General features: G+C 47.7%; 1 protein-coding gene across 3 annotated transcripts in view; it reads right to left on the bottom strand.

Moving 5' to 3' along the window:
- STS (steroid sulfatase) overlaps window positions 1-27,474 on the bottom strand; it is a 158,123-nt gene that overhangs the window by 116,830 nt on the left and 13,819 nt on the right. For all 3 annotated transcript variants that reach the window (XM_058714422.1, XM_058714423.1, XM_058714425.1), the window contains exon 2: window positions 2,797-2,923. In XM_058714422.1, the coding sequence (XP_058570405.1) occupies window positions 2,797-2,840 (44 nt within the window). In that variant the 5' untranslated portion in view covers window positions 2,841-2,923. The remainder of the gene's footprint in view (window positions 1-2,796; window positions 2,924-27,474) is intronic.

The raw sequence follows: 27,474 nt of genomic DNA, 5'->3' as shown, positions 1-27,474 counted from the left end.
TTGTGAACGGATTCCAGTTGAAAGCTTTTGGTAGGGACATTACACGGGTTATTTTCTGTTCTCGCTGCCTGCTATCAGGAGGAATGTGACACCAAAGTGCCCCGCTATCCATGATCCCTTGGTCAACGGTACAATCTCCAGATTGTTTTGTGTTCTCTCACAATGTGTCTGATAATGAACCTTCCCTCATTCATTATCTCTGAGACACAAAACACAATCAACATAATTTTTGGGGGGTTGGGATTATCTTGACCCCAGAATGTGCTTGTTATCATGGGTGTTTGCTGCCACAAAATATCCTAAGGATTTACAATCCCCTTGAAAAATGTGTTCGTTATCATCAAAGGATTAAAAAAAATTACTATCCTAGTATATATTTAAACAGAATAAATCAAGAGATTGCTGGCAGTTCTTGTCAAATACCAAGAGGTGTCATAAAAAGGAAATTTTTTCAGTTTCATAGGCAAACTTTATTTTACTTTCAGTCAGCCTTTTTTTTGGAGGAGAAAACGGAGGAATATCTTATATAAAAGTATTTTCTTGATTATCGCCAATCCACTTAGGGAGAGGGGAAAAGTTTAATATGCTGTACTCAAGAACCCTGAATTTAAATTGTGAAGTACATTAAAATACCCCATGAGGATGGCTTTATGTTGGTAAGACATAATGGATATTGTTATTAGGTATTTAGGAACAGATATTTTAGCCCCCACTGAAAGACTCCCACTTTACATCAGAACATTAAGGAAGAATAATGAATGCCATATTAGTTTATCATGAATTAATCATGAGCCTTTTCAGCTGCATACTTTTCATTAGCTTACTGAGTCTGTCAATTTTTTCTGAGCTCTTGTTGCTGGGTCCAAAGAATGTCAATGTCCCCTCTAGACTAAAATGACAAAAAAAAAAAAAAAAAAAAAAAAAAAAAAAAAGTACTCAAAGTATTTCCCTGCAAAACATTCAGTTGGTTTCTAGGGGAATAAAAATAAAACTCTACTTAGCAGGTGCTTAAGGCTTTGAAAGCTATGTCAGAACTCCAAGCCAGCTCCTGCATTAACAATAAGTTTAGAAAATAAATTATTCTTTAAAACCCCCGAAAAGTCTGTGTCTGAACTGGAGAGAAGGAACAAACGAGCCTTTTAAGGAACAAATTACAGAAATCACAATAGAAAATAACTCTGTTAAGCTGCTAAGCATTAAGCACGAATATAAGCCAAGGATTTAAGCCTCCATGGACGTTTCCTGCGGTAGGAGAATCGTCTGCTGTGCGGTTTCAATTTAATAGAGAAAAAAAAAATCCTAAAACGTCTTTCTCTTTTTGTTCTCTTTAATTCTTATTCTACCGCAGATCCCTCAGAGTAAAAGACCGCTGAATATTCCACGAAGGAAAAAGAGAAGACCGAACAAGGAGGGATTGTCCAGTTCTGCAGTGCTGACGCTCGGGGCTGGGTCTGAGTCTGCGGGGGTGTTGTCCTATGTGCTGTCAGCAGAACCTCTGACTTCCACCCACCAGATCCCAACAGCAAAGCTCCTCCAGAGTTACGACACCAAGAATGCCTCCAGATGTGTCGGATTCCCACCCCCGGGGGCAAAACCGGTCCACTGGAGAACTGCCTGCCTGTCATCAGCAATGCAATGGTCCAAACTGGAGTTCTGGAGATCTATTCAGGGCCTACTTGTGGGGAAGTAGGTTCTACTTACATAAATGGGTTAGAGAACAGCTTAGGGCAGAAAGCCGCCACCACGGGGCGAAAGTGCCCGAGGTGAGCTAGCAAGATATTGGACTGGGATCTAAAGTAACTTGTATCACCTGCAGGAAATTACTTTCCCTCTGGTGCCAATATCCTTTGATCACAAACACCACTTGCCCACCCTACCTCCCCACCCCCACCCAGACTGTTTGCTAATATCTTGTGAGCTCAATCAATCCAGAGATGAAACCCGTTTGGGGCTCTGATCTCCTCCTGGACATTAGCCTCTCTCATATTCAATTCTGCATCCACCCTCTTCCTGGACAAGAGAGAACTCCAGACTCATAGTCAGCAACACCTCCCACCTTGGCTGGCAGCGTCATCCCAGTATTCACCATAGCTGTACCCCCCAAAACATCATCCTTCACTCTTCAGTCACCCTTGGAACCTGTCCTTGGCACCCCCATTTTACAAGAGGAGACCTGGGCACAGAGTCCTTAATCAGCTTCCTGAGAACATGAGGCCAGCGGGCGGAGAGCTGGGATCCGAATCCCAGGGACCTCTGACCCCACGACTCAGTTCCATCTTTGGGAGCCTTCCCACACCAATGTGAACCCGTATCTTCTTGGAAAGCATCTCCATGCAGACTTCTCCGAGCCTGCTGCTACGGGGGACAGGGATGGGCTCTGACTGCCTCGCGGTGCCTGTCTTGACATCATAATGGCAGTGTGTCATCAAGCTACACCCTCCGCGAGGTGCTCTTTCCTTCCCCCTTCCTCCCTCCCCTCCATCACGGGTATTTCTCCTATCAGTGCACCCTGCCCTCTTTGGCGGTACCGCTTTTCTCCAAGAAAGCACATGTGACCCCTGGATGCCGCCCTTTGGCAAATGTGACCTCTCGTGGGAAAAGTCCCTTCTGAACAAAAGGGCCAGGCGGGCTCCACATTCCCGTTGCCCCCAGCATGTCAGACCCTGCACAACACCATTTTAAAGTCACCAGGTACTCAGGCATGATTTACCAATGCGCAGGGTGAGGCAAGCACTTTGTGAACAGGCAGTGATCCATTGGAAGGAAGGGACGTATGCGGGCACCTCTTATACTCACCCTGTAGCAACGGAAGACCGTCTTGGGTAGTTGTCCTCAAGCATCTGAGCTTCCTGACAGCATCATGTGCGGGCACACTGATGTGAGGGGCCCTCAGCAGACACGGATGAGGGGCATCAGGCTCATCCTGTGAATTCATTCAGAGGAAGAAGAGTCAGACACTGAATGAGCACATGCTGAAAAACTGCAGGGGAACATGCTCTTTCCTGATGGGAGGATCTCCCTTCCCGCACGTTTCTTCTTTCCACTCTCTGCCCAAACCCTGGTTAGCTACAAGTCACAGCTGACTAGCCACCGCCTCAGAGAAGCCCCCCCTGAATACCAATACAAAGCAAATAGATCCCTCCATGCTTCACCGTCATAGTATCTTGTTTCCCTTGAAGAGCATTTATCACTATTTCCAATAACTTATATACGTGGTTTCTTTTTATTTGGTATCTGTCCGTCCCACAGCCTCTAAGGATCAAGACAGCAGAGGCCATTCATGTGCCGTAGTAAGCTGTCAATAAATATTTTCCAAATAGCACTTGGATTGCAAACTGCAGCTCGCAGGACTGTCCCCCACCTGTTTTTGTAGCAAAACAAGAATGTTATTCACATTCTTACATGGTTGAGAAAAGAATGTTTTGCACAACGTGAAGAGTATATTAAATTGACATTTCAGAGTCCACAATGAAAGGATATTAGAACACAGACACATGCATTCGCTTCCTTATAATCTGTGGCTGCTTCTGTGCTATGGCACAGAGTTTAGTAGCTACACAAGAGATTGTCTGGCCTGCGATGCTGAAAATGTTCACTATCGGGCCCTCGGTAGGAAAAGTGTTTCAACTTCTGGTATAGAATCCTACACTCTATGAAGATGACTTTGAATCTACTGAAGAATATACTTATTTTTTTGAGTTGAGGACATTTAGACAAAAACTACCATATGCCTTAAAACAATTCACGTATAAGTCTACTGTTCATGCTGTAAAATATGAAGTATCATCCCACTTGATACGTCATATGCACAAGAGATCACCACATTGGAGAAAAACCACTATTCTATAGATCTTCACACATATAGATCGTGCTTCACTGAAGTTAAGCTTCCAACAACAATTTTTCAGGTTCAATCAGTGTCCCAGAAATGTTATTTTTTTCCCCCCGAGATGGCATTTGAAACTGTAATCAATCTTCCTGCATCTTCCGGCATGGCATTTCATTCATGTTGGATTCTTGTGGAAATGGGATGCTGTGCTGTCAACATTGATCCTTAACCTCCCACTGCTGGGATGACAGAGCCACCACGCAGGGCCATCTCTTCCTCCGACTCTCCATGACATTATTTGGCGAGACAAAGATCATATGGATATGGATTTGAACAACTGGATGACCCCCCCCCCCCCCGCCCCGCGAAACAGGGAAGACGCAAGTCGGTGTTTTCCTTTCGGTTGCCCACCCCTCTTATTTACAGAAAATAGATGCCGAGACATCAGCACGGAAACCCTTTGACCCGTGTTTGATACTTTGTGCCTGCTATCCTCGGTGACTAATGAAGAAGAAACACGTCAAAGGAGATTAAGTCACAATGCCTATCACAGTGGTATTGCCACAAGAAACCCTACCTGCAGAAGGAAAACAGCACAGGAAAACCTAAAAGCCCATGGTCAGAGGACATTTCTCAAAACAGCAGTGGAGTTGTTCTTAGCCAGGAGTGATTTCAGCCCACCGGGGTCATTAGGCAGTATCTGGAGACATTTCCGGTTCTCCTGATTGGGTGGGTTCTACTAGCATCTAGTGGGTAGAGTCCAGAGACGCTGTTAAATATCCTACAATGTGCAATACAGCCCCTACCACAGAGAATCATCCACCCAGCCCTCCACCACAAAGGATGAGAAGATCTCAAGTGTCGAAGTTTAGAAACTGGAGGGCACTGGTTCAATAATCACTGAAGGGGTATGATCACAGAGACAGGAAAATAAGGGACGTAGTTTGCTCCAGCAATTGTACACAGCAACAACATATGTACCACTGATGGTTCTGCTATTACTCTGAAAAGTTATATGAACATAAGTCTCTTGAGACACCACTATAATCCGAGTTCTAGTCACAGAACAAGAAGATTTGAGAGCAAGAGGTTACGGGTGCTGTATTATCGTGAACCTGTATGCTGACGAGTTGGTGGCTTCACAAATCATGAGCATGCTTCATTACCCCTTCCTGTCTCTGTTTACCTACAATCGCCGTAACTGTCATTTACTTGGTCATTTGTCCATCACTCTCCTGCCCCTCCCCATTCAGTTGTATAAGACTGTGAACCACAACAGGGATCTAAGGATGGAATCAATGTCCACCATCCCTCTCCCTTGATTCTGAGATACAAGCCCTGGAAACCACAAAATTTTTGTAAACTTCTTATCGTATTTGGCAGCAGAAGCCAATGTGAACTGACTCGAGGCATCAGGTGGTATGTTAACCTGCCAGCCTCTGATACTGGCTAGTCCCAGGCGGCTCTGTGGTGACATCAGGCTTAACTGCACTGGGAAAACATCAACAAGAGCTCAAGACACCCTGTGAGCAGCAGTGAGAGGAAGGAGAGAAAGCATTTGTCACCAGCAGTAGCCTAGAAGTGTGGTTATTAAAGACGTCTGGTTGTGCCATGCCTCAAAAGGAGATGGCATGGGAAGACGGTAAAGAAATGGAAAGGCAGGTTGTGGAAATCTGGCTGATTGCTTTGCCAAAGGCTGATCAATCCTCCCAGTCTGTCTGGGACTGAGGAGTTCCAGTGTTCAGACTGAGACAGCCCTGGGCAAATGTGCATGAGCTGACAACCCTACCTGCTTGTATAGGCTAGCAGAAGATTCTGTAGAGAAGTAAACACCGAAAGCCAAGTGTGAATACCGAGAAAGTTGACTGAAAGACTTCAAGAAGCTATTGGAAATCCATAGTGAAAACCATCTTCTGAACATATAGGAGCAGAAGGTGGTGTTGAGGAATTGGTAAAGACAAGAGCGTTGGCAGATGCCATAGCATGGGCTCTGACATCAAGTGAGGACAGAGGTTACCCTTCCCACCAGCTGCTGGTTGTGTCGATAACTGATGGCGCTCAGCTGAATGTGTCTTTGGGAACTGCTCTCAGCCAGAGACAGTGGTCTTTCCTAAGGCGATGCCATCCCCCATCCCTCGAGATTCCCATGGCTGGGTCCCAAAGGTGTGCCCTCCTTGATGCAAAGTGAGACAACTCTGAGAGCCACACCAGCTCCAGAGCTCCCTCCCAAACGGGATGAAGTCTTGTTGCGAGGGTATGACAACCCAACTTCTCCCTCTGCCTCACCATCCTCATAAGTGTGGATCCTAAGAACTCCGCCACCCCCCAAAACCCACCTTGTCCCAGAACCATTTCCTGGGACCCAACATAAGACAAGAGCTGATAAGACCGTTAGTCCTGAATACATGTACAATATGATGAAACAGCCCCATATTCCCACTAAGCTATAATCCTAGGCAAACCCTCAAAAACCATGGGAGAGAGGACTTCAGTCTCAGCCTGATGGTCCCAAGGTGTGTCAATTCTTCAGGCAAAAGCAAGGTAAGAGTGGTCATTGATCAGAAAAAAGCAAATCAATTGCTTAAGAAAACAATCCCATTTATAAATGCACTAAAAATAATAAAAGACTTAGGAATTAAACAAGGAGATGAAAGGCTTGTACTCCAAAAACTATACAGTATTAATGAAAGAAACTGAAGATGAAACAAACAGATGGAAAGATATTCCACACTCATGGACGGGAAGAACAAATACTGTTAAAATGTCTATGCTACCCAAAGCAATCTACAGATTTAATGCAATCCCTATGAAAATAGCAACAGCATGTTTCACAAAACTAGAACAAATAATTCTAAAATTTGTATGAAACCACAAAAGACCGTGAATGCCCATAGCAATCTTGGAAAAGAAAAACAAAATTGGAGGCATCACAATCCTAGATTTCAAGATATACTACAAAGTTGTAGTAATCAAAACAGTATGGTACTGGCACAAAAACAGACACTTGGATCAACAGAGCTGAAAAGAGAGCCTAGAAATAAATCCATGATTATATGGTCAATTAATCTTTAACAAAGGGGGCAAGAATACGCAATGTGAAAAGGACAGTCTCGTCAACAAATGGTGTTGGGAAAACTGGACAACTACATGCAAAGAATGAAACTGGACCACATTCTTTTTTTTTTTTTTTTTTTTTTTTAAATGTTTGTTTATTTTTGAGAGAGAGACACACACACAGTGTGAGTAGGGGAGGAGCAGAGAGAGGGAGACACAAAATCTGAAGCAGGCTCTGGGCTCTGAGCTGTCAGCACAGAGCCCAACGTGGGGCTCAAACCCACAAACCGTGAGATCATGACCTGAGCCGAAGTTGGATGCTTAACCGACTGAGCCACTCAGGTGTCCCCAGACTGGACCACATTCTTAAGCCATACAGAAAAATAAATGCAAAATATATTAAGGACCTAGATGTGAGACCTGAAACCATAAAAATCCTAGAAGAAAGCACTGCCAGTAATTTGTCTGACATTGGCCATAGCAACATTTTTCTACTTATGTCTCCTGAGGCAAGGGAAACAAAAGGAAAAATAAACTATTGGGAATACATCAAAAAAACTTCTAAACAGTAAAGGAAACAACCAACAAAACTAAAAGACAAACTCCTGAAAGAGAGAAGATATTTATAAATGATATATGCAATCAATGGTTACTATCCAAAAAATATAAACAATTTATACAACTTAACGTACAGATAACCAAATAATCCAACTTTAAAAAACTGGGCAGAAGACACGAACAGACATTTCTCTGAAGAGATGGCCAACAGACACATGAAAAGATGTTCAACATCACTCGTCGTCAGGGAAATGCAAATCAAAAGCAAAATGAGATATCACCTTACACTTTTCAGAATGGCTAAAGTCAACACAAAACCAACAAGTGTCGGTGAGGATGTGGAGAAAAAAGAACCCTTCTGTAGTGTCGGTAGGAATGAAAATTGGCACGGTCACTGTGGAAAACAGTGTGGGGGCTCCTCCAAAAATTAAAAATAGAATTTTATGATGCAGTAATTCCCCTAGTGGGTATTTACCCAAGGAATACAAAAACACTAATTTGAAAAGACGCATGCCCCCCTTATGTTTACTGCAGCATTATTTACTAGAGTCAAATTATAGGAGCAACCCAAGTACCTATCAGTAGATGGATGGTTAAAGAAGTTGTGGTATCTATACACAGCCATGTATCGTGTATCAGTCGGCCGTAAAAAACAATGAAATTCTTGCCATTTGCAATGACATGGACGGAGCTAGACAGTTCATAAGGCTAAACGAAGTAGGTCGGTCAGAGAAAGACAAATACCGTATGATTTCACTCACACGTAGAATTTAAGAAACAAAACAAATAAAGACAGAAAAAAAAAAGACAAAGAGAAACCAAGAAACAGACTCTTAACTACAGAGAACATACTGATGGTCACCAGAGGGGAGGTGGGTGGAGGGAGGGGTGAAATAGGAGATGGGGATTCAGGAGGGCACCTGCTGTGATGAGCACCATGTGAGGTAGGGAACTGCTGAATCATTACGTTGTACACGTGAAATTACTACAACACTGTGTTACCTATACTGGAATTTAAAAAAAAAAGAAGAGGGAAAAAGAACGGATGGGTGTCCCTAGCTCTCAGTTGCAGAGCCCAGGGAGGCAGGGAACCGCAAAGCAAGCTAGCACTGCCCCAAACCCACCTTCTTCTCTCGTGTCTGCAGGCTGCCACAGGTGGCCCCATTTCTACTGTTTCTGAAAGCAGCATCCAGGAATCCACCCCAAGGGGCTCACACAACCTACAGGCATTCGCTGCTGTTCAAAGCACTTTCCTATCCAACATCCAACCAGTAACTGGTCGTATTTCTCAAAAGACATTCCCCCTGGGTTACAGGTAAAAGGACCGGAGAGGTCAAAGCTCAGAGCTAACGCTAGAATCTGTGTATCTATCTAGTCAGATACACAGTTCCAAAAGCTGTACCGGGGGCCCGCATGCAGCTTCCGGTTAGCGTTACCTCGCGAGAAGGACTAGCCATCCCATGGTGGGGCCACAGAGATAGAACTCACTCAGGGGAAGCCCAGCACTGGAGGGATGTGATGGATCCTGGCAGACACCGAACGCACAGAGAGAAGTTTTACCTGGCTTCCTTTCGGCGAGCTCCTGACAGCTTCTGGCCCCCACTATGAGATGCACGGCTGGGCACCTGACTCATGAAAGGCAAGGCCAACACAGTCGTCAACTTTCCGGCTGGACAGACAAAGCCCGTATGGCAAAACACTAGCAATTACTTAATCTATGATCTTCTGCATATCCTTACTGACGGTGTCTAGACCTTTCAGTTACCTTCAAAGGATATACTAATGCTCATTCTTTCATATGAGATATAAGTGGGGAAAGTATTATAATTAACAGTGGAGTCGATCCTTAAAAAACAGAACAGATGACAAAATAAATTATAATTGTTTTTTTTAAGTTTATTCATTTTTGAGAGAGAGAGAGAGAGAGAGAGACAGAGCATGAGCAGGGGAGGGGTAGAGAGAGAGGGAGACACAGAATCCGAAGGAGGCTCCAGGCTCCGAGCTGTCAGCACAGAGCCTGATGCGGGGCTCGAACCCACGGACCGCGAGATCATGACCTGAGCTGAAGTCAGACGCTCAACCGACTGCGCCACCCAGGCGCCCCTATAATTGTTTCTTAAGAGGCCATCCCTCCAGCATCAACTCATAGGACACTATCTCAGCCCTGACAACAAGGTTCCTGAAACTTCTGCTGGCTTTGAAGCCCAGGGGGGTAACTCAATAAGCCTGAAACAGCGTGATGTCTGCGTGAGCTCGTGGTCTGCAGGGGGTCTGTTGGTGATGGGCCTCTGGCCAGAGACCTGCATCCATGCACACCAGCAGACCTTTGCAGATTCCTGTCCTCGTTGAGGCCACATCATTCAGTTGTTCGTGTTCACGCCTCTTGGACAGTTACCTTCCTAAACCACGGTCTGTGACTCTTCATCCTTACCCTTTCTTGGCCCGACCTCGCCCTATTAACTGCTGTTTCGATGAGCACAGCATCCACAGATGGGATTCCATTTCACCCCGAGGACCCAGCATTGGGAAGGCCCGTCTTATAATCTCAACATTTTATGGTAAATGTGATAATATGTTGAATTAATGTGTGTAGGACTCGGAACACACAAATGGCCAAACACCACTTCTGTGTTTTTTACCGTAGAATAGAGTCTCTTATTCTTTGATAGGTACACACACTTGCCTTCTGACTCCAAGAGGAAGGGCTTCCCCGGTGCACGTTAAACATCCCCTTCTCTACAGGCACAGGTGAATCAGGGCATAAACAAACATGACAGCTGTGAAAAGCACCAGTTCTGGGCTTTGCTTGCTGGTAACAGGCTGGTAAGTAGTGCCTGACTTATGGGGACAGTTTGTCAACTTTTGAGTGCGGGTTTTAAAATGTGATTTAGAGGCAGATTCATAATTACTTGCTTTCACTGTAAAATTATCAATCTTGGGTGGCTGGGGGAATTTATGGTGCATGCCAGTTCTCTCATGTGAAGACTTTTATAAATCACCTCGTACTTGATTCCTAACCCCACCCTCCCCAAAAGTGCGGTATCATTCATTACATTAACACCTGGGTTTATGGTCAGATGTAAACCCAGGACACTGGATCTCAGATTTTAGCCTGGGAGCTTTGGAGAACATGGGCGTCGTGGCTCAACCCCCCAGGGACTGACTGTAGAATCCAAGGACGTCGATGGAGCCTGTGAAGGGTGGGTGCCTGCCCGATGTCACCCATGGAGCTGCTGAAAGGGCACCACAACCCAGGTCTCTGCTGTCCACCTGACACCACTCGCCTCATCCCAGGACCCGCTGAGCCCTGGTCAGTCATGACAGCAAAGGGTGACTAATCTCCAGTGCCTTATGCTTGTCAAGGAATGATTTTAATAAGCGGTAACACTGACTTTTCCTGCTTCATTCCCCGCTGGGTTTAGAATTCAGAGACTCTGGTTGGAACATCTATGCCATCCACAGAGAGCCAGTGAATAGAGAAGAATCCAGAAGTCAATTGCCAGAAAGAGCTAACTCTTGAGAAGTCTGTCAGCAAAGAAAGGACAAAGTCATGATGCAGAAGAATAATACCAGAGGCAATGGCCAGGGGAAAACCAACAGACTCAGGTGCCCCAGCCACAGGTGATGGGAGCATGAAGATTATGAGAGGTCACAGGACCCAAAACTCTCTTCACTGGGCCTCCAGAAAAACAGCTCCCACTCCCCCAAAGTACGCTCCATTAAAAGTCATTAAACAAACATCGAAAGGAAAGATCACGGAACAGAGTTAGTTGCTCTGGTAGAGAAGGAGAGAAGGAGAGAAGGAGAGAAAGAGAGAAGAAGGAAAGGAAGGAAGGATGGATAAAGGAGGGAGGTATGTAAAAGAGAGACAGAAAGAAAGCAAGCACAAAACTTTTCATGTTTTTGTTAATGCCCAGTCATCAAGAACATCCTAATAAATATAGTGCTTGGTATTCATTAATGGAATAAATCTGTTTACTCTGCAGTCAACCTTTCTCTCTCTTTGCATCCACAGATGTTGGCTCAAGAACATTGACCCAAGAAAAAATGTCTCTATTGTATGAAATCAGTGCAGGAAAAGCTCATGTGCACACTGATTGTTAGTGGACACATGGACATTACTTATATAATAATCTCATTTTAGCAAGCAATGGCAGTTGTTATTAATGTACCCCTGAACACATTTACAGCTAAGTGATACGCCCACAGAAAACTCTGATCAAAGTCTATTCTCAATGGAACCCAAGGATGGCCACGTTCTTAGCCCCAGGAACCTGTGACTATGTCACCCTACATGAAAAGGGACTGTGCAAGCATGACGATGTTAAGGATCTCGAGATGGGGAGATGATCCAACTCCAATGTCATCACAAGGGTCTCTTCCTTTTTTTAATGTTTAAAATTTTAATCTAAATTTTAGTTTGTCAACTCTAGTGTCACATTAGTTTCACGAGGAGAATTTAGTGATCCAGTCACAGGGGTCTTTATAAGAAGGGGGCGGTCAGGCAAAGTCAGAGAAGGAGATGCCAGGAGGGAAAGAACAGTGTGGAGAAAATGAGGAAGAGACACAAGGGTCCAAATGCAGGTGCCCTCTGGAAAATGTAAGGAAACAGCTTCTCCCCTAGACACGGAGCTCTGCCAACATCATTTTAAGACTTGTGATCTAAACGTGGTAAGTTTCTATGCTTCTGACGGTGCGACACAGAGGGAGTGCAGTTCCGTCCAAGGACACGGAACCTGAGTCAAGGGAGACCTGGGAACCAGACACCAAGAGAGTGTTCTAATCAGTTTGTTTTGGATTTTTGGTCTTCCTGACCTTCTAGGAGAAAGGTAAGCCATTCGTTGCATGATTCTCTCTCTCTTCCCCGACCTTGCAAATATTCCCTTTCAGAGCCTGGGGTTCCCACCATGCTGGTTTCCTCAATTCCGTATGCTTTCCCTCATCCTCTGGATCCCTTATGGCTTTGTGAGTGCAATGGCGGACTTTCATGTTTGAGTATATCCTAACACGTGAGCCATTACATTTTCAGAGTCCCTGGCCAGGAGAGGACATCTATATTTGTGTCTAAGTGACTCTAAACCTCAGGAATCATGCCAAGGTACGTCGGTCATTTACTATTACCATTACATTTAAAAGAGGGAGGGCTGTTCTACCCAAGGATATGATCACTTGTACATCACCAAGCAATTCTTCCTTGTTTATCACAGTCAATTTCAGAGCAATATTTTATCTGCGGGATGAAGTTTCCAGAAAGAAAAGAGTTTACAAGATATTAAGCTTTTAGTCGGGCAAGACTCCCAACAGATGTCCAATAGCTGAAGTCCCAGATTACCAATAGACCAGGCATCTGTGCCAATCTCATCTGTGGGTAAGAACTCACTAGTTATTGTCCGCACCAGGCCTGGGGGCCTGTCGTCTATTCCCAAATTACATCACTTTGGATTGCTGCTCTTGAAAACTCTTAGCCCAAGTAATCTCTCCAGCATGCTCCCATATCCAGATTCCAGGTTTTGGGTTCAACTGACAACCGTGTGATGCACCCATATGCACTGTATTTTCCTTACCCCTCTTATTAGATGTGTCTCTTGAAATAATGATCCATTTTTCAAATGATAGCGGTCAGAGACGTACAAATTATGGCAGTCTCATTGACAAGTGAGCTGGCTTGCTTAAGGGGAAATCAGTCCTAAGGGCCCAAGTGTAGGAAAGAAGGCCACAGGCATTTCCTCAGGAAATAAGCAGGTAGGAGGAGGAGGAGAAAACAGCAACCAAGGCAGAAGAGGGCTTACGTGATTTCGTGTCAAGGAAGACCAAGGCGAGCATTCCAAGCGGGGTCATGGAGATACATAGCACATACAGCATGCACAGGATTCATTTCCTCATGCCTCAGCGATTCAGTTCTGGGTCTTTCTAGGACAATGATAATAGGGTCATGCAGCGGAATGATGTAACTGCACGACTGTCAACATCCCTGAGGGCCATATTCATACGCCCTGGGTTCAAAGAAATGGGATGAAACATAGAAAAAAATGTGACTTCTTAAAAACCTGCTCAGGCAGGGGATAGGAATGGGGATTAGGAACTAGGCATGAAGGGTCTCACTGGGGTGATGAGCCTGTTCTAAAACTGACTTAAGGAGGTCCCACGGCTTGGTAACCTGATAAAAACCACTGAATTGTACAAGTGGGTGAATTAAATGGCATGGAAAATGTGCCTCCACACTGTGAACACGTATTTCACCAACTATTTCAAGAAAAATAAGAATACAGTGGATTGTAAAAATTCACTTAGAACATTAAACTCCTTTAGTTTTTTTTAAAAAAACTTTTAATGTCTTTTTATTTTTGAGAGAGAGAAGACAGAGTGTGAACAGAGGAAGGGCAGAGAGAGAGGGAGACACAGAATCTGAAGCAGGATCCAGGCTCTGAGCTGTCAGCAAAGAGCCTGATGAGGGGCTTGAACCTGCGAACCATGAGATCATGACCTGAGCTGAAATCGGATGCTTAACTGAGCCACCCAGAGGCCCCAAGGTTAATTTCTTTATAATTTTTTTTTTTTTAATGTTTGTTTTCGAGAATGCCAACGCAAGTTAGAGAGGGGTAGAGAGGGAGACTGAGATTCTGAGACAGAAATGACCCATCAGCTTTGGATTTTATCTGCATTGAGAGAAATTCCATTCACGAGTTTCTGTCCTTGAAACATGCCAGGAAATAGCACCACCATGTCTCCTTGCTGGATAACCAGACGTGTTTCCTGCATGAGATGTGCAAATATAATCAGTTTTGTTAGGGAGAACTCTCTCAGGACAGTATCCCCACATGAGGAGGCTATAGGTTTGGTTAAAGAAAGGGAACCCCGGGGCGCCTGGGTGGCTCAGTCGGTTAAGCGGCCAACTTCAGCCAGGTCACGATCTCGCGGTCCGTGAGTTCGAGCCCCGCGTCGGGCTCTGGGCTGATGGCTCGGAGCCTGGAGCCTGTTTCAGATTCTGTGTCTCCCTCTCTCTCTGCCCCTCCCCTGTTGATGCTCTGTCTCTCTCTGTCTCAAAAATAAACATAAAAAAAAAAAAACATCTCATTTAAAAAAAAAAAAAAGAAAGGGAACCCTAAAAGTCTTATTAAAACACAAGTGCTTCTATGAATAGACCAACTATTGGTAGGATTCAAAGGAAATCACCGAGTAACGGTTATGTTGGTCGAAAAATATAAAAAAGGCCACTTCAATGATTCCAAATATCCCTAATATCTAGTTATCACAGGTCAAAATGATGTTTGCCCCCCCCCCCCCACCTTAGGTCCCCATTTGAGCCACGACGAAGTAATTATACTCCAAGTATAATTTTATGCACAAGGCTCATTCAGTCTAAAAGATGCAAACAAATGTGAGGTGCGTGACTTAAAATCACAGGAAAACCATTTCCGTTTGACAAACCTTAGGGGCGGGCGTGTTCGAAGGCACGTGGGAATGTACAGAATTTCTGTACGTCTTCACGGAAGGCCCCCAGGATCACCGTTATCAGTCCCTGCGATGGATGCCATCACACACGGAAGGACGTACCACATAGACTCTGTGTACCGCACCATGAGATGTTTCGTTTCCTAGTTGATGGCTGGGCAGTGGCCAGGAGCACTAATTTGTAATTAGTCACTCAGCCACTTCTATGCTATTATGTCTAATAAAGTCCCTAATCTCGTAATTTGTCAGCTGGATGCGATTGTATTGAGGGTGAGGAAACGGGCGTCAGAGGTGAGGTCTAAAATAGAACAGTAAACCCCAACATAACGTCCCTGATACAGCTGGGGCTTGAATACCGTAAGCTCATGGTCCCCTGGGTCTGTCCTCTGGAAGTCAGAACCTGTAGTTCTGTCCCCAGACCAAGGGAGAGGTGACACACTGCAGGGGGAGCAGCAGAAGAGTGATGCAAGAAGCCAGGCACCAACAGAAAGGCAGCTGACCCGGCTTGGGGAACAGGCAGGAGGGAAAGGCATCCCAGGAGACCCCGTGCATGCAGGGACCCCATGCCGGCCCCGTGGATTTTCAAGACTGGGAGGCGAGCCACCAAGAGGTAGTGCCCAGCTGGGGCCACGTCAGGATGGATCGGGATGGTACGCCTGGGCCCTGGGCCTGCCCGAGGGTGTCATCTGACGACCTTGGAACCATGAGAAACTGCGCATCAGTGACCGACCGGTTGCTGGGCCTTCCTGTCCCATTTGTTTACACCTTGGCTCCTGCCTTTCCTAATAAGCTGCAGGGCAGACAGAAACAAGTCTCAGCAATGCTGATAATACATGCCGAGGTTTTGCCAACGCTCTTCCACAGCTGAACGCACGTCTCCTCAACACAAGTTCAGACAGGAGATGCTGTAATTCTGCCTCTCAGGGCTGCTCAGACGAGACCCTCGAAGACGAGGGCCTCAAGACCGAACGGCTATTGAAACACACGGTGCAAACCAGCACAGGAACTGCTCAAAGAGTCGAATGGACGTGCCAGATGACACAGCAATGCCGTGTATGAGGATGCACCCAGGGGAGCTGGCCGTAGGGTCTCCAACAGTAACCTATACACCTGCGTGCCCCGTGCACAGCAGGGTCTCCAACAGCAACCTCTACACCCGCGTGCCCCGTGCACAGCAGGGTCTCCAACAGCTACCTCTACACCCGCGTGCCCCGTGCACAGCAGGGTCTCCAACAGCAACCTATACACCCGCGTGCCCCGTGCACAGCAGGGTCTCCAACAGCTGCCTCTACACCCGCGTGCCCCGTGCACAGCAGGGTCTCCAACAGCTGCCTCTACACCCGCGTGCCCCGTGCACAGCAGGGTCTCCAACAGCTACCTATACACCCGCGTGCCCCGTGCACAGCAGGGTCTCCAACAGCTGCCTCTACACCCGCGTGCCCCGTGCACAGCAGGGTCTCCAACAGCTGCCTCTACACCCGCGTGCCCCGTGCACAGCAGGGTCTCCAACAGCAACCTATACACCCGCGTGCCCCGTGCACAGCAGGGTCTCCAACAGCAACCTATACACCCGCGTGCCCCGTGCACAGCAGGGTCTCCAACAGCTGCCTCTACACCCGCGTGCCCCGTGCACAGCAGGGTCTCCAACAGCTACCTATACACCCGCGTGCCCCGTGCACAGCAGGGTCTCCAACAGCTACCTCTACACCCGCGTACCCGAGCACAGCAGGGTCTCCAACAGCTGCCTCTACACCCGCGTGCCCCGTGCACAGCAGGGTCTCCAACAGCTGCCTCTACACCCGCGTGCCCCGTGCACAGCAGGGTCTCCAACAGCTGCCTCTACACCCGCGTGCCCCGTGCACAGCAGGGTCTCCAACAGCTGCCTCTACACCCGCGTGCCCCGTGCACAGCAGGGTCTCCAACAGCTGCCTCTACACCCGCGTGCCCCGTGCACAGCAGGGTCTCCAACAGCTGCCTCTACACCCGCGTGCCCCGTGCACAGCAGGGTCTCCAACAGCTGCCTCTACACCCGCGTGCCCCGTGCACAGCAGGGTCTCCAACAGCTGCCTCTACACCCGCGTGCCCCGTGCACAGCAGGGTCTCCAACAGCTGCCTCTACACCCGCGTGCCCCGTGCACAGCAGGTCTCCAACAGCTACCTATACACCCGCGTGCCCCGTGCACAGCAGGGTCGCAAACAGTTACCTATACACCCGTGTGCCCCGTATGGAGCAAGGCCTCGAACAGTTACCTATACACCCGCGTGCCCCATGCACAGCAGGGTCTCGAACAGCTACCTATACACCCGCGTGCCCCGAGCACAGCAGGGTCTCCAACAGCTACCTATACACCCGCGTGCCCCGTGCACAGCAGGGTCTCCAACAGCTACCTATACACCCGCGTGCCCCGTGCACAGCAGGGTCTCCAACAGCTACCTATACACCCGCGTGCCCCGTGCACAGCAGGGTCTCCAACAGCTACCTATACACCCGCGTGCCCCGTGCACAGCAGGGTCTCCAACAGCTACCTATACACCCGCGTGCCCCGTGCACAGCAGGGTCTCCAACAGCTACCTATACACCCGCGTGCCCCGTGCACAGCAGGGTCTCCAACAGCTACCTATACACCCGCGTGCCCCGTGCACAGCAGGGTCTCCAACAGCTACCTATACACCCGCGTGCCCCGTGCACAGCAGGGTCTCCAACAGCTACCTATACACCCGCGTGCCCCGTGCACAGCAGGGTCTCCAACAGCTACCTATACACCCGCGTGCCCCGTGCACAGCAGGGTCTCCAACAGCTACCTATACACCCGCGTGCCCCGTGCACAGCAGGGTCTCCAACAGCTACCTATACACCCGCGTGCCCCGTGCACAGCAGGGTCGCAAACAGTTACCTATACACCCGTGTGCCCCGTATGGAGCAAGGCCTCGAACAGTTACCTATACACCCGCGTGCCCCATGCACAGCAGGGTCTCCAACAGCTACCTATACACCCGCGTGCCCCGTGCACAGCAGGGTCTCCGACAAACAGCTACCTATACACCCGCGTGCCCCGTGCACAGCAGGGTCTCCAACAGCTACCTATACATCCGCGTGCCCCGTGCACAGCAGGGTCTCCAACAGCTGCCTATACACCCGCGTGCCCCGTGCACAGCAGGGTCTCCAACAGCTACCTATACACCCGCGTGCCCCGTGCACAGCAGGGTCTCCAACAGCTACCTATACACCCGCATGCCCCGTGCACAGCAGGGTCTCCAACAAACAGCTACCTATACACCCGCGTGCCCCGTGCACAGCAGGGTCGCAAACAGTTACCTATACACCCGTGTGCCCCGTATGGAGCAAGGCCTCGAACAGTTACCTATACACCCGCGTGCCCCGTGCACAGCAGGGTCGCAAACAGTTACCTATACACCCGTGTGCCCCGTATGGAGCAAGGCCTCGAACAGTTACCTATACACCCGCGTGCCCCATGCACAGCAGGGTCTCCAACAGCTACCTATACACCCGCGTGCCCCGTGCACAGCAGGGTCTCCGACAAACAGCTACCTATACACCCGCGTGCCCCGTGCACAGCAGGGTCTCCAACAGCTACCTATACATCCGCGTGCCCCGTGCACAGCAGGGTCTCCAACAGCTGCCTATACACCCGCGTGCCCCGTGCACATCAGGGTCTCCAACAGCTACCTATACACCCGCGTGCCCCGTGCACAGCAGGGTCTCCAACAGCTACCTATACACCCGCATGCCCCGTGCACAGCAGGGTCTCCAACAAACAGCTACCTATACACCCGCGTGCCCCGTGCACAGCAGGGTCTCCAACAAACAGCTACCTATACACCCGCGTGCCCCGTGCACAGCAGGGTCTCCAACAAACAGCTACCTATACACCCGCGTGCCCCGTGCACAGCAGGGTCTCCAGCAGCTACCTATACACCCGCGTGCCCCGTGCACAGCAGGGTCTCCAACAGCTACCTATACACCCGCGTGCCCCGTGCACAGCAGGGTCTCCAACAGCTACCTATACACCCGCGTGCCCCGTGCACAGCAGGGTCTCCAACAGCTACCTATACACCCGCGTGCCCCGTGCACAGCAGGGTCGCAAACAGTTACCTATACACCCGTGTGCCCCGTATGGAGCAAGGCCTCGAACAGTTACCTATACACCCGCGTGCCCCGTGCACAGCAGGGTCTCCAACAGCTACCTATACACCCGCGTGCCCCGTGCACAGCAGGGTCTCAAACAGCTACCTATACACCTGCGTGCCCCGAGCACAGCAGGGTCTCCAACAGCTACCTATACACCCGCGTGCCCTGTGCACAGCAGGGTCTCCAACAGCTACCTATACACCCGCGTGCCCCATGCACAGCAGGGTCGCAAACAGTTACCTATACACCCGTGTGCCCCGTATGGAGCAAGGCCTCGAACAGTTACCTATACACCCGCGTGCCCCATGCACAGCAGGGTCTCCAACAGCTACCTATACACCTGCGTGCCCCGTGCACAGCAGGGTCTCCAACAGCTACCTATACACCCGCGTGCCCCGTGCACAGCAGGGTCTCCAACAGCTACCTATACACCCGCGTGCCCCGTGCACAGCAGGGTCTCCAACAGCTACCTATACACCCGCGTGCCCCGTGCACAGCAGGGTCTCCAACAGCTACCTATACACCCGCGTGCCCCGTGCACAGCAGGGTCTCCAACAAACAGCTACCTATACACCCGTGTGCCCCGTGCACAGCAGGGTCTCCAACAGCTACCTATACACCCACGTGCCCCTTGTACATCCGCGTGGAGAACTGTAGTATTCACAACAGCCGAAAGGTGGAAGCGGCCCACGTGTCCGTCCATATGTCCACAAACAGCATCCAACGTATCCATAAACTAGAACAGGATTCAGCCATACAGTGGGACAAAAGACTGACGTGTGCCGTCACACAGGCAAACCGTGAACGCATCACGCCCCATGCGAGAAAGCCACTCACACAGCCTGTGAATGCACTTACAGGAAATGTCCAGACAAGTGCACGCACAGACACAGAAAGGACATTTGTGGTTCCCGAGGGCTGAGGGGAGGGGGCGTGAGGGTGTGGGAGGAACAATGTAGAAAGTTCTAGGACTAGAGGGGCAGGGGTTGAATGCACGAAATGTCTCTGAGTTGCCCTCTTTACAGGGGTTGATTGTACTTTGTGTGAAGTTCACCCCGATGGAAAAGTGTTACAGATGCATTGAAGCAGAAGTTTATTTAAAACAAACAGGCCTGTGTTATCAAGTCTGATCGTGTGATGTGACGTCCTGAAATTGAGACATGCCCAAGCGCCCAGCCCCTAGTGTGAGTGCAAGCAGGCTCTCGGCCACGGCTGGTGGGGACCGCAACCCCCAGGTGTGGCGTGGGGACGCGAGCCTCTATCCCAGCAGACGTTCGGGGGAAGGGCAGAAGGAGGGACAAGAAGCAGGGTGCTAGCATACAACTATTCCCAATCGGTGAGTGAGCCCATCCACTGCATGGCCCGTGGGCTCCAGGGCGAGCCCCACACCGAGGGTGGTGGCCGGCAGATGGCTGTGGGGTCCCCTGCATGCACAGAAAGGCGAGGGCAGTCCACACAGACCTCGTCAAGCCTGCTGGGCGACACTTCCTGATCACTGCACGTTTTTAGAGGCATCACCAGCCCCCAGATACGTTCTTGAGCAAGATAAGGATAGCACTGCCACAAATACTAGGGGGTTCTGGCTGCACACCACGAACCACTCAGCTACGTTGGGTACCCCGTGCTTTCATTACCGTCAAATGGAAATAAACGATGCTACAACGATCTAATTCGCACCAACACTAACAACCTTGGCACAGACGTCAGTTCCTCCAAATGAGTGCAGGGAACTAGGTCGTTTGGTTCCTGGGACGCAACGTATGTTCTACACCGTATTTAGGCCCCCAGCTCTGCCCACAAAAAGGCCCCTTTTCAGGAAGAATTCTAAGAGAGCCTCCCCAGCTTTCAGCCCCTAGTACTCACCGCTTTGTGTGATCCTCTCTTCTTGAATGTGAGGGTACCTGTGATGTCCTAACCAACAGGATATGGCAAAAGTAAATGGACGCTGCATCTGTGTTTGAGGTCCCCAGTCAGTTGACTCGGTGCTTATCGAAAGGGGCGCTATCAGGGGTGGGCCTGGCCTAATCAGGTGAGCACTTGAAAACAGATTCCTAACAAAAGAGACGCTCTCCTGCAGGTCTCGATGAAACAGTCACGGTGTGAAATGCCAATAGGGAGGGGCGGTTCCTGGGGACTAAGGGCCGCAGTCCCACAAACACAAAGAACTACAAGATTTGCTCACACCTTGAATGAGCTTGGAAGGGGATCCCTCTCTCTTCTAGATGAGAACACAACTGTGGCCAACACTTCGATGTAGCCTTGTAACACTCCGAGCGGAGTCCCCAGGTAAGCCATGTCCAGACACCTGAGCTACAGATACTGTGAGATAATCGACGGGTGGCATTGTGAGCCCTTACAGTTGTGGTAATTTGGAATGCAGCCAAGGATAACAGCCATGGTACCCAGCCCCAATTACACATAAAATTCTCCTAACACCACAGAACTTAACCAGGATGCAAAAGCAACTATTTTCTCTTTTAAATTTTTTTTAAATGCTTATTTATTTTTGAGAGAGACAGAGCGCAAGCAGGGGAGGGGCAGAGAGAGAGGGAGACACAGAATCCGAAGCAGGCTCCAGGCTCTGAGCTGTCAGCACAGAGCCCGACGCGGGGCTTGAACCCACAAGCCGTGAGATCATGACCTGAGCTGAAGTCAGACACTTAACCGACTGAGCCACCGGGATGCCCCCCAAAACAACTATTTTCAATACAGTGGGGTTTGCCTCCATCAGAAGGCACAAACCTGTAGAGACAGGTCTGATGTCCATCAGACTTACAAAGAATTTCAGCTTGTGTTTAAGGCAGCCAGTCCTGGATTCTGAAGCTTCTCCTTTGATTCTGTGACCTTCCCACACATGCAACTAGAAAATCCCTTTCTGTCCATAAAATAGAATATGATTCAGCCATTAAATGGAATGAAGTTCTGACACCTGCTACTATATGGATGAACCTTGAAAATACGATGCTGAGGGGAAGAATCCAGCCGCAAAAGGCCACATAGTGTATGACTCCATTTAAAGGAAATGTCCTCAATAAGCAAATACACAGAGACAGAAAGGACGTTTGTGGTTACCAAGGGCCAAGGAGAAGGGGAAGGAGGGTTTTGGAGGAATGATTTAGAAAGTTCTAGAACTAGAGAGGCAGTGGCTGAATGCACAAATTGCATCCTTTACAATGGTTATTTGTATGCTATACGAATGTCAACTCAATAAAAAATAAAAACATTACAAGAGATACCAAAGCTGAGGTTTATTTATGGGCCATGAGGCACTGGGTTTGTCACTGACAGCCAAAAAGCTCCGGAGCCATCTGCCCAGCTCTAGACAGCTACCACTGTAACCTTCTCGATTCACGAATTCGTCACTGGGGCTAAATGGAAGTAGAAACCCCTAGAAATCAGTTCACCTTGCTGACTATCGTGACTCAGCTTCTCAATAACATGTGAGTTATTAGATTCAGCTTAGAAGGCTTCTCACAGCTCTCTGGATGAGCCACACGTGGGGTATGTGACAATACAGTGGGACACAAAAGCTCTTGACCGTGACGCCATCTATAGAGCACAGGTTTGCTTTTCCCACCTGTAAAATAGGGCTCATCGCACAGTATAGCATCAGGCAAACCACTGCTTGTCAACTAGGGGTACCTTTCCCTTCCAGGGGACACTTGGCAATGTCTGGAGACACTTCTGGTCGTCACAGCTTGAGGGCTGCGCTCCTGGCATCCACTGGGTACAGGCCAGGGATGCGACTGAACATCTGATGATGCACAAGACCATGCATGGCAACAGAGAATGATCTGCCCCAAACTATGAGTCCTGTTGAGGTGGAGAAGTCTGCTTAAGTCAAAGCTCCGTTCTGCTAATTTTAAGTTTAGCTATTTTGCGGCATGGGGGGGGGGGGGCGGAGAGAGGGACAGAGGGAGTGAGAGAATCCCAAGCAGGCTCTGTGCTGTCAGTGCAGAGCCTGATGAGGGGCTTGAACTCACAAACTGTGAGATCACGACCTGAGCCGAAACCAAGAGTCAGATGCTTAACTGAGCCACCCAGGCTCCCCAATACTTCTTTTTTAATACATTTTTTTTTCATTTTAGAGAGAGAAAGAGTGTGTGAGTGGGGGAGAGGGGCAGAGAGAAGGAGAGAGGGAGAGACAGACAGAGAGAGACAGAGAGAGAGAGAGAGAGAGAGAGAGAAAGAGAGAGAGAATCCCAGGCAGGCTCCATGCTGAGCCAACATGGGGCTCAATTCTACGACCCTGGGATCAAGAGTCAGACGCTTAATCGACTGAGCCACAAATGCCCTGGTATTTGTTCTTAATGGATGGAATCAAACAGGTGGCCTTTCCAAAGTCAAGACATGCCGTTTGGTTTAGGATCCCAGGTTGGGCCATTGTGACCCCCAGTAGATTTGAATAAGTGTTCTTTGCCTCCCAGGTGCATGGGCTGGGGAGGAGGGGTCAGAAGCTGCTTCTCATCAGGGACAGTGGCCAAAAGACACAGAAATTCTGCCCTACTTTTCTGGCTGAATGGAGGTTTCTGACTATTCTCCCCTTGTCGCAAAGTTTGCAGAACTTAGAAAAATCGTGAGGTTTTTAGTGGTAGAAGGTGCCTCTGAGGGGATATGGGAACATAGTCTGATACCGTAAATGGGAAACCCCACCTGGAACAACCATCATCTGATGGTTCAAAGTCACAACGGGCTCAACATGAACTCTTCCCTGTTTGCAATGACAAGCACAGGTATACTGTCTCGAAACACAAGCTTTGGGGCCAAGTTAGTATTTCAGAATTCAAAAATTTCTTTTTGGGTTTTAGAAGGTAATTTTTTAAAAAATCAAAACAAATTTATTGAAAGTATGCACACTGCTTCCAAGTTAAGCTGTCCCCAGGACCGTCTCTGACCCTCATAACGGACACTGCTGTTTTCTCTAGAACACTCGTTGTATGAGACCACTTCATAATGGGAAGAAAGAAAAATCTGCAACTGTGTGAGGTGACAGATGTTAACAAAACTTATTGCACTGATCACTTTGCAATATATAAAATATCAAGTATATGATATGTCGATATATATTTGATTATCAATTATCACATTGGATATATATTTGACATATCAAATAGCACATTGGGGGGTGCCTGGATGGCTCAGTCACATAAGCGGCCGATTTCAGCTCAGGTCATGATCTCACGGTCCATGAGTTCAAGCCCCGCGTCGGGCTCCGTGCTGACAGCTCAGAGTCTGGAGCCTGCTTCCGATTCTGTGTCTCCCTCTCTCTCTCTCAGTGCCTCCCCCACTCACACTCTGTCTCTTAAAAATAAACAAATGCTAAAAAAAATTTTTTTTAACTATCACATTGGAAATATATTTGATATGTCAAATAACAAATCGCCACATCGTCCAGCTTAAACTCCCAGGATGCTGTATGTCAGTTGTATCTCAGTAAAACTTTGGCACATACAGACATCTGTATTCCAGTTTTATTGATTGTTAAAGACATATTCCAGGTTTACTGAGCTATAATTGCCATACCATATCTAACAACATAATGACTGGTTATGTATACATATTGCAAAGTGATTAGTAGAATACATAATGCATATACACACACGAGACAGCATAATGTGAGTATATCGTGTGTTACATAACACCGCCTGACCGAAGTTCTGGATGGCAACCTGCAGACACACATATGAACAGTCTTGCAGCATTCCATGGGATAAAAACGTTCAACTTTACATCGGTTCTGCGTCCATTGGTGCAGAACTGCCAAAAATAAGTTTCCCCAAGAGCCTGGCTTCCCATCCTTTTGTCTTTGTTCTTGTTGGTTATGGACAAAGAGCTGTGTATCTGTAAGGTGGCAGGGGCACTTGGAAAGGAGTCAAGACACCAGGCGCTGAGAAAACCTGTCCATGCTGAACAGGATGCTGATGGGTAGAGAGTAAACATCCTGCAAAGACAGGTCAGTCCCTATGGCAATGAACCTTCCAGGGCTGCAACCGAGAAACCCCGGGGTGGACACATTACTTGCAAAAGGGGACATCCCAGTCCTGCGTCTGTCTCTGGATGAGACATCCCCCAGTCCTGGAGCCACTAAGAGGAACAGAGGACCCTGGACCCCCTCTGCCTCACCTCCATGCTTTCTGCCGGAGTGGAAAGTCAAAGGCGCTACACTGAGCCCAAAGTGACTCTCTGGCCTGCACTTCCTCCTCGTAATAAGCACTTAATTATTATTGACATTGGCACCCGCAGTATTTACACAGAGTGTTTTCCCACGTGGACAACCCTCCGGGTAAGACTGGACTTGTGTTTCACGATTGCAACATATTTCATTACCTGAATCCCAAGGGTGCTAGGTAAGGGATTGTTGACTCAGCAGCCAAGTTTTACAGGGTTAATTTCCAAACAAGGTAGGAATTTTAATGAGAGGACAAGATACAAACAAAACAATAGAGATAGAGAGTGCTCTGGAGAAGAGTTTTTAGAGTTTTTCCCAGAAACTTTTAATGTTTATTTCAATCAGCCTTTTTTTTTTTAAATATATATATTTTTTAGCATTTATTTATTTTTGAAAGAGACAGAGTGTGAGCTGAGGAGGGGCAGAGAGAGAGGGAGACACAGAATTGGAAGCAGGTTTCAGGCTCCGAGCTGTCAGCACAGAGCCCGACGCGGGGCTTGAACCCACAAATCATGAGATCATGACCTGAGCTGAAGTTGGACACCCAACCAACAGAGCCACCCAGGTGCCCCATATTTCAATGAGCCTTTTAAGCAATGCCTGACATTTATTCTTTAGTTTTAAATGTAAATAGAAGGAGCGTTTTTTTGTGTTTTTTTTTAATGCACTGAAAGCATTTACATTTCTGGATCCTGATATCATCCGTCATTATGTTTTAATCTCAGTATAAATGAAAATGGGGCAATTTCTCACTTGATAAATATTAGTGTCACTGTAGACACCAATTCATAGGGATAGTCTGTCAGGTGCTATCATGCATTTGTAGAGACAAAAAGTGCCTATCGTAAATAACTGTAGGATGGAATAATCTTTTGACAAGCATTTCACCATTTTTAGTGACGTCATCTCCAGTGACAAGTCTTCTCATCGGCCCTCAAATTCAACCTGCAAGGGTTAACTTAGAGGATGAAATCAACGCATATGTGACAAATGTGGCTACCTGCGTAAGAAGTAAGCAAGTACGGAACGTTGTAATTAACTAGGATCATTCACTCAGAGAACGACATGGAAGGTTTATCCGAAAGACATTATGTCCAAGTCCTAGCACCCCTCTTTGGGGAAAAAAAGGAAATCACGCATTTTTGTTGACCCATGATGGGTAGATTACGTATGGCAGGCATTGCAAAGGTCACGTTGTTCCGGATGCTTATCTCCCGTAACTGATACCAATCTTCAGAATAAAGAGCGGTCAATTTCTCAGCCACCTGCCATTCATTGCTTAACCCTCCTCCTTTGCAAAGACAGTCTACACAGCTGGACATAATGTCCAACACTGGGGTAATGAAGCCCCCACCCAAAGCAAGACCATTGCAGCCTGTTAAGCAATGGATCTACTAATTGGGATCAGCTGTGTTCTGCCTTTTTTTTTTTTTTTCCAAACACCAATGCAAGGGGCTCATGAGAGATTATTTTGTAGTCGTACACTTAAAATGAAAGATAAATATGTCAAAATTTAAAAAAGCTTAAAACAAGAGCAGAACCGCTCTTGACTATGCCTCAAATTTACTCTTTAGGAAAGCAATGACTTGCAAGCTTACACGAATACCAATATTTCACGGCATGTGCTTCATGGCACATATATCTTATTTACACGCATTCTATCTAACCCAGAAGCACAGGTCCTAATATTTTGTTATATAAGGTTAATTCAATTTCTCTTCTGACTTAAGCACAGCACAAAATGCACCTCTTTATTTGCTCATTTCCTCTTGGGTTTCTTGCCTCTGGGCTCTCCATTATTCTTTTTATCAAGCGTGTGTTTTCAAACCACCACTTTAATCCAGAAAGAAAGAAAGACTATTTGGCAATCAGTTTCTTCTCCCTAAAGACCTCCCTGTTTCAGGGCAGATGAAAATGAAAACAGATGAATTCTTGTAGGTGGTTCTACAGGTTTTTTTTTTTTTTTAATTTTATTTTGTGATGGGGAGAGTGGGTGTGAGTGGAAGAGGGGCAGAGAGAGAGAGAGAGAGAGAGAGAGGAGTGGGGAGGAGCAGAGAGAGAAGGAGACAGAGAATAGCAAGCAGGCTCCGCACTGTAAACATGGAGTCCAATGAGGGTCTCGACCTCATGAACCTCAAGACCGTGACCTGAGCCAAAAAATCAAGAGTCAGACGCTTAACTGACTGAGCCTCCCAGGCGGTCCTACACGTTTTTTAAAAACTGTAACACAACAGGTAGGAGTGTACCAACTTTCATTATTCC

The sequence above is a fragment of the Neofelis nebulosa genome, chromosome X (genome assembly GCF_028018385.1).
Source record: "Neofelis nebulosa isolate mNeoNeb1 chromosome X, mNeoNeb1.pri, whole genome shotgun sequence".
In the NCBI taxonomy this organism is placed as follows: Eukaryota; Metazoa; Chordata; class Mammalia; order Carnivora; family Felidae; genus Neofelis; species Neofelis nebulosa.
Note: the sequence above shows the minus strand (reverse complement) of the source record. Positions and strands in the feature narration are given on the sequence as shown.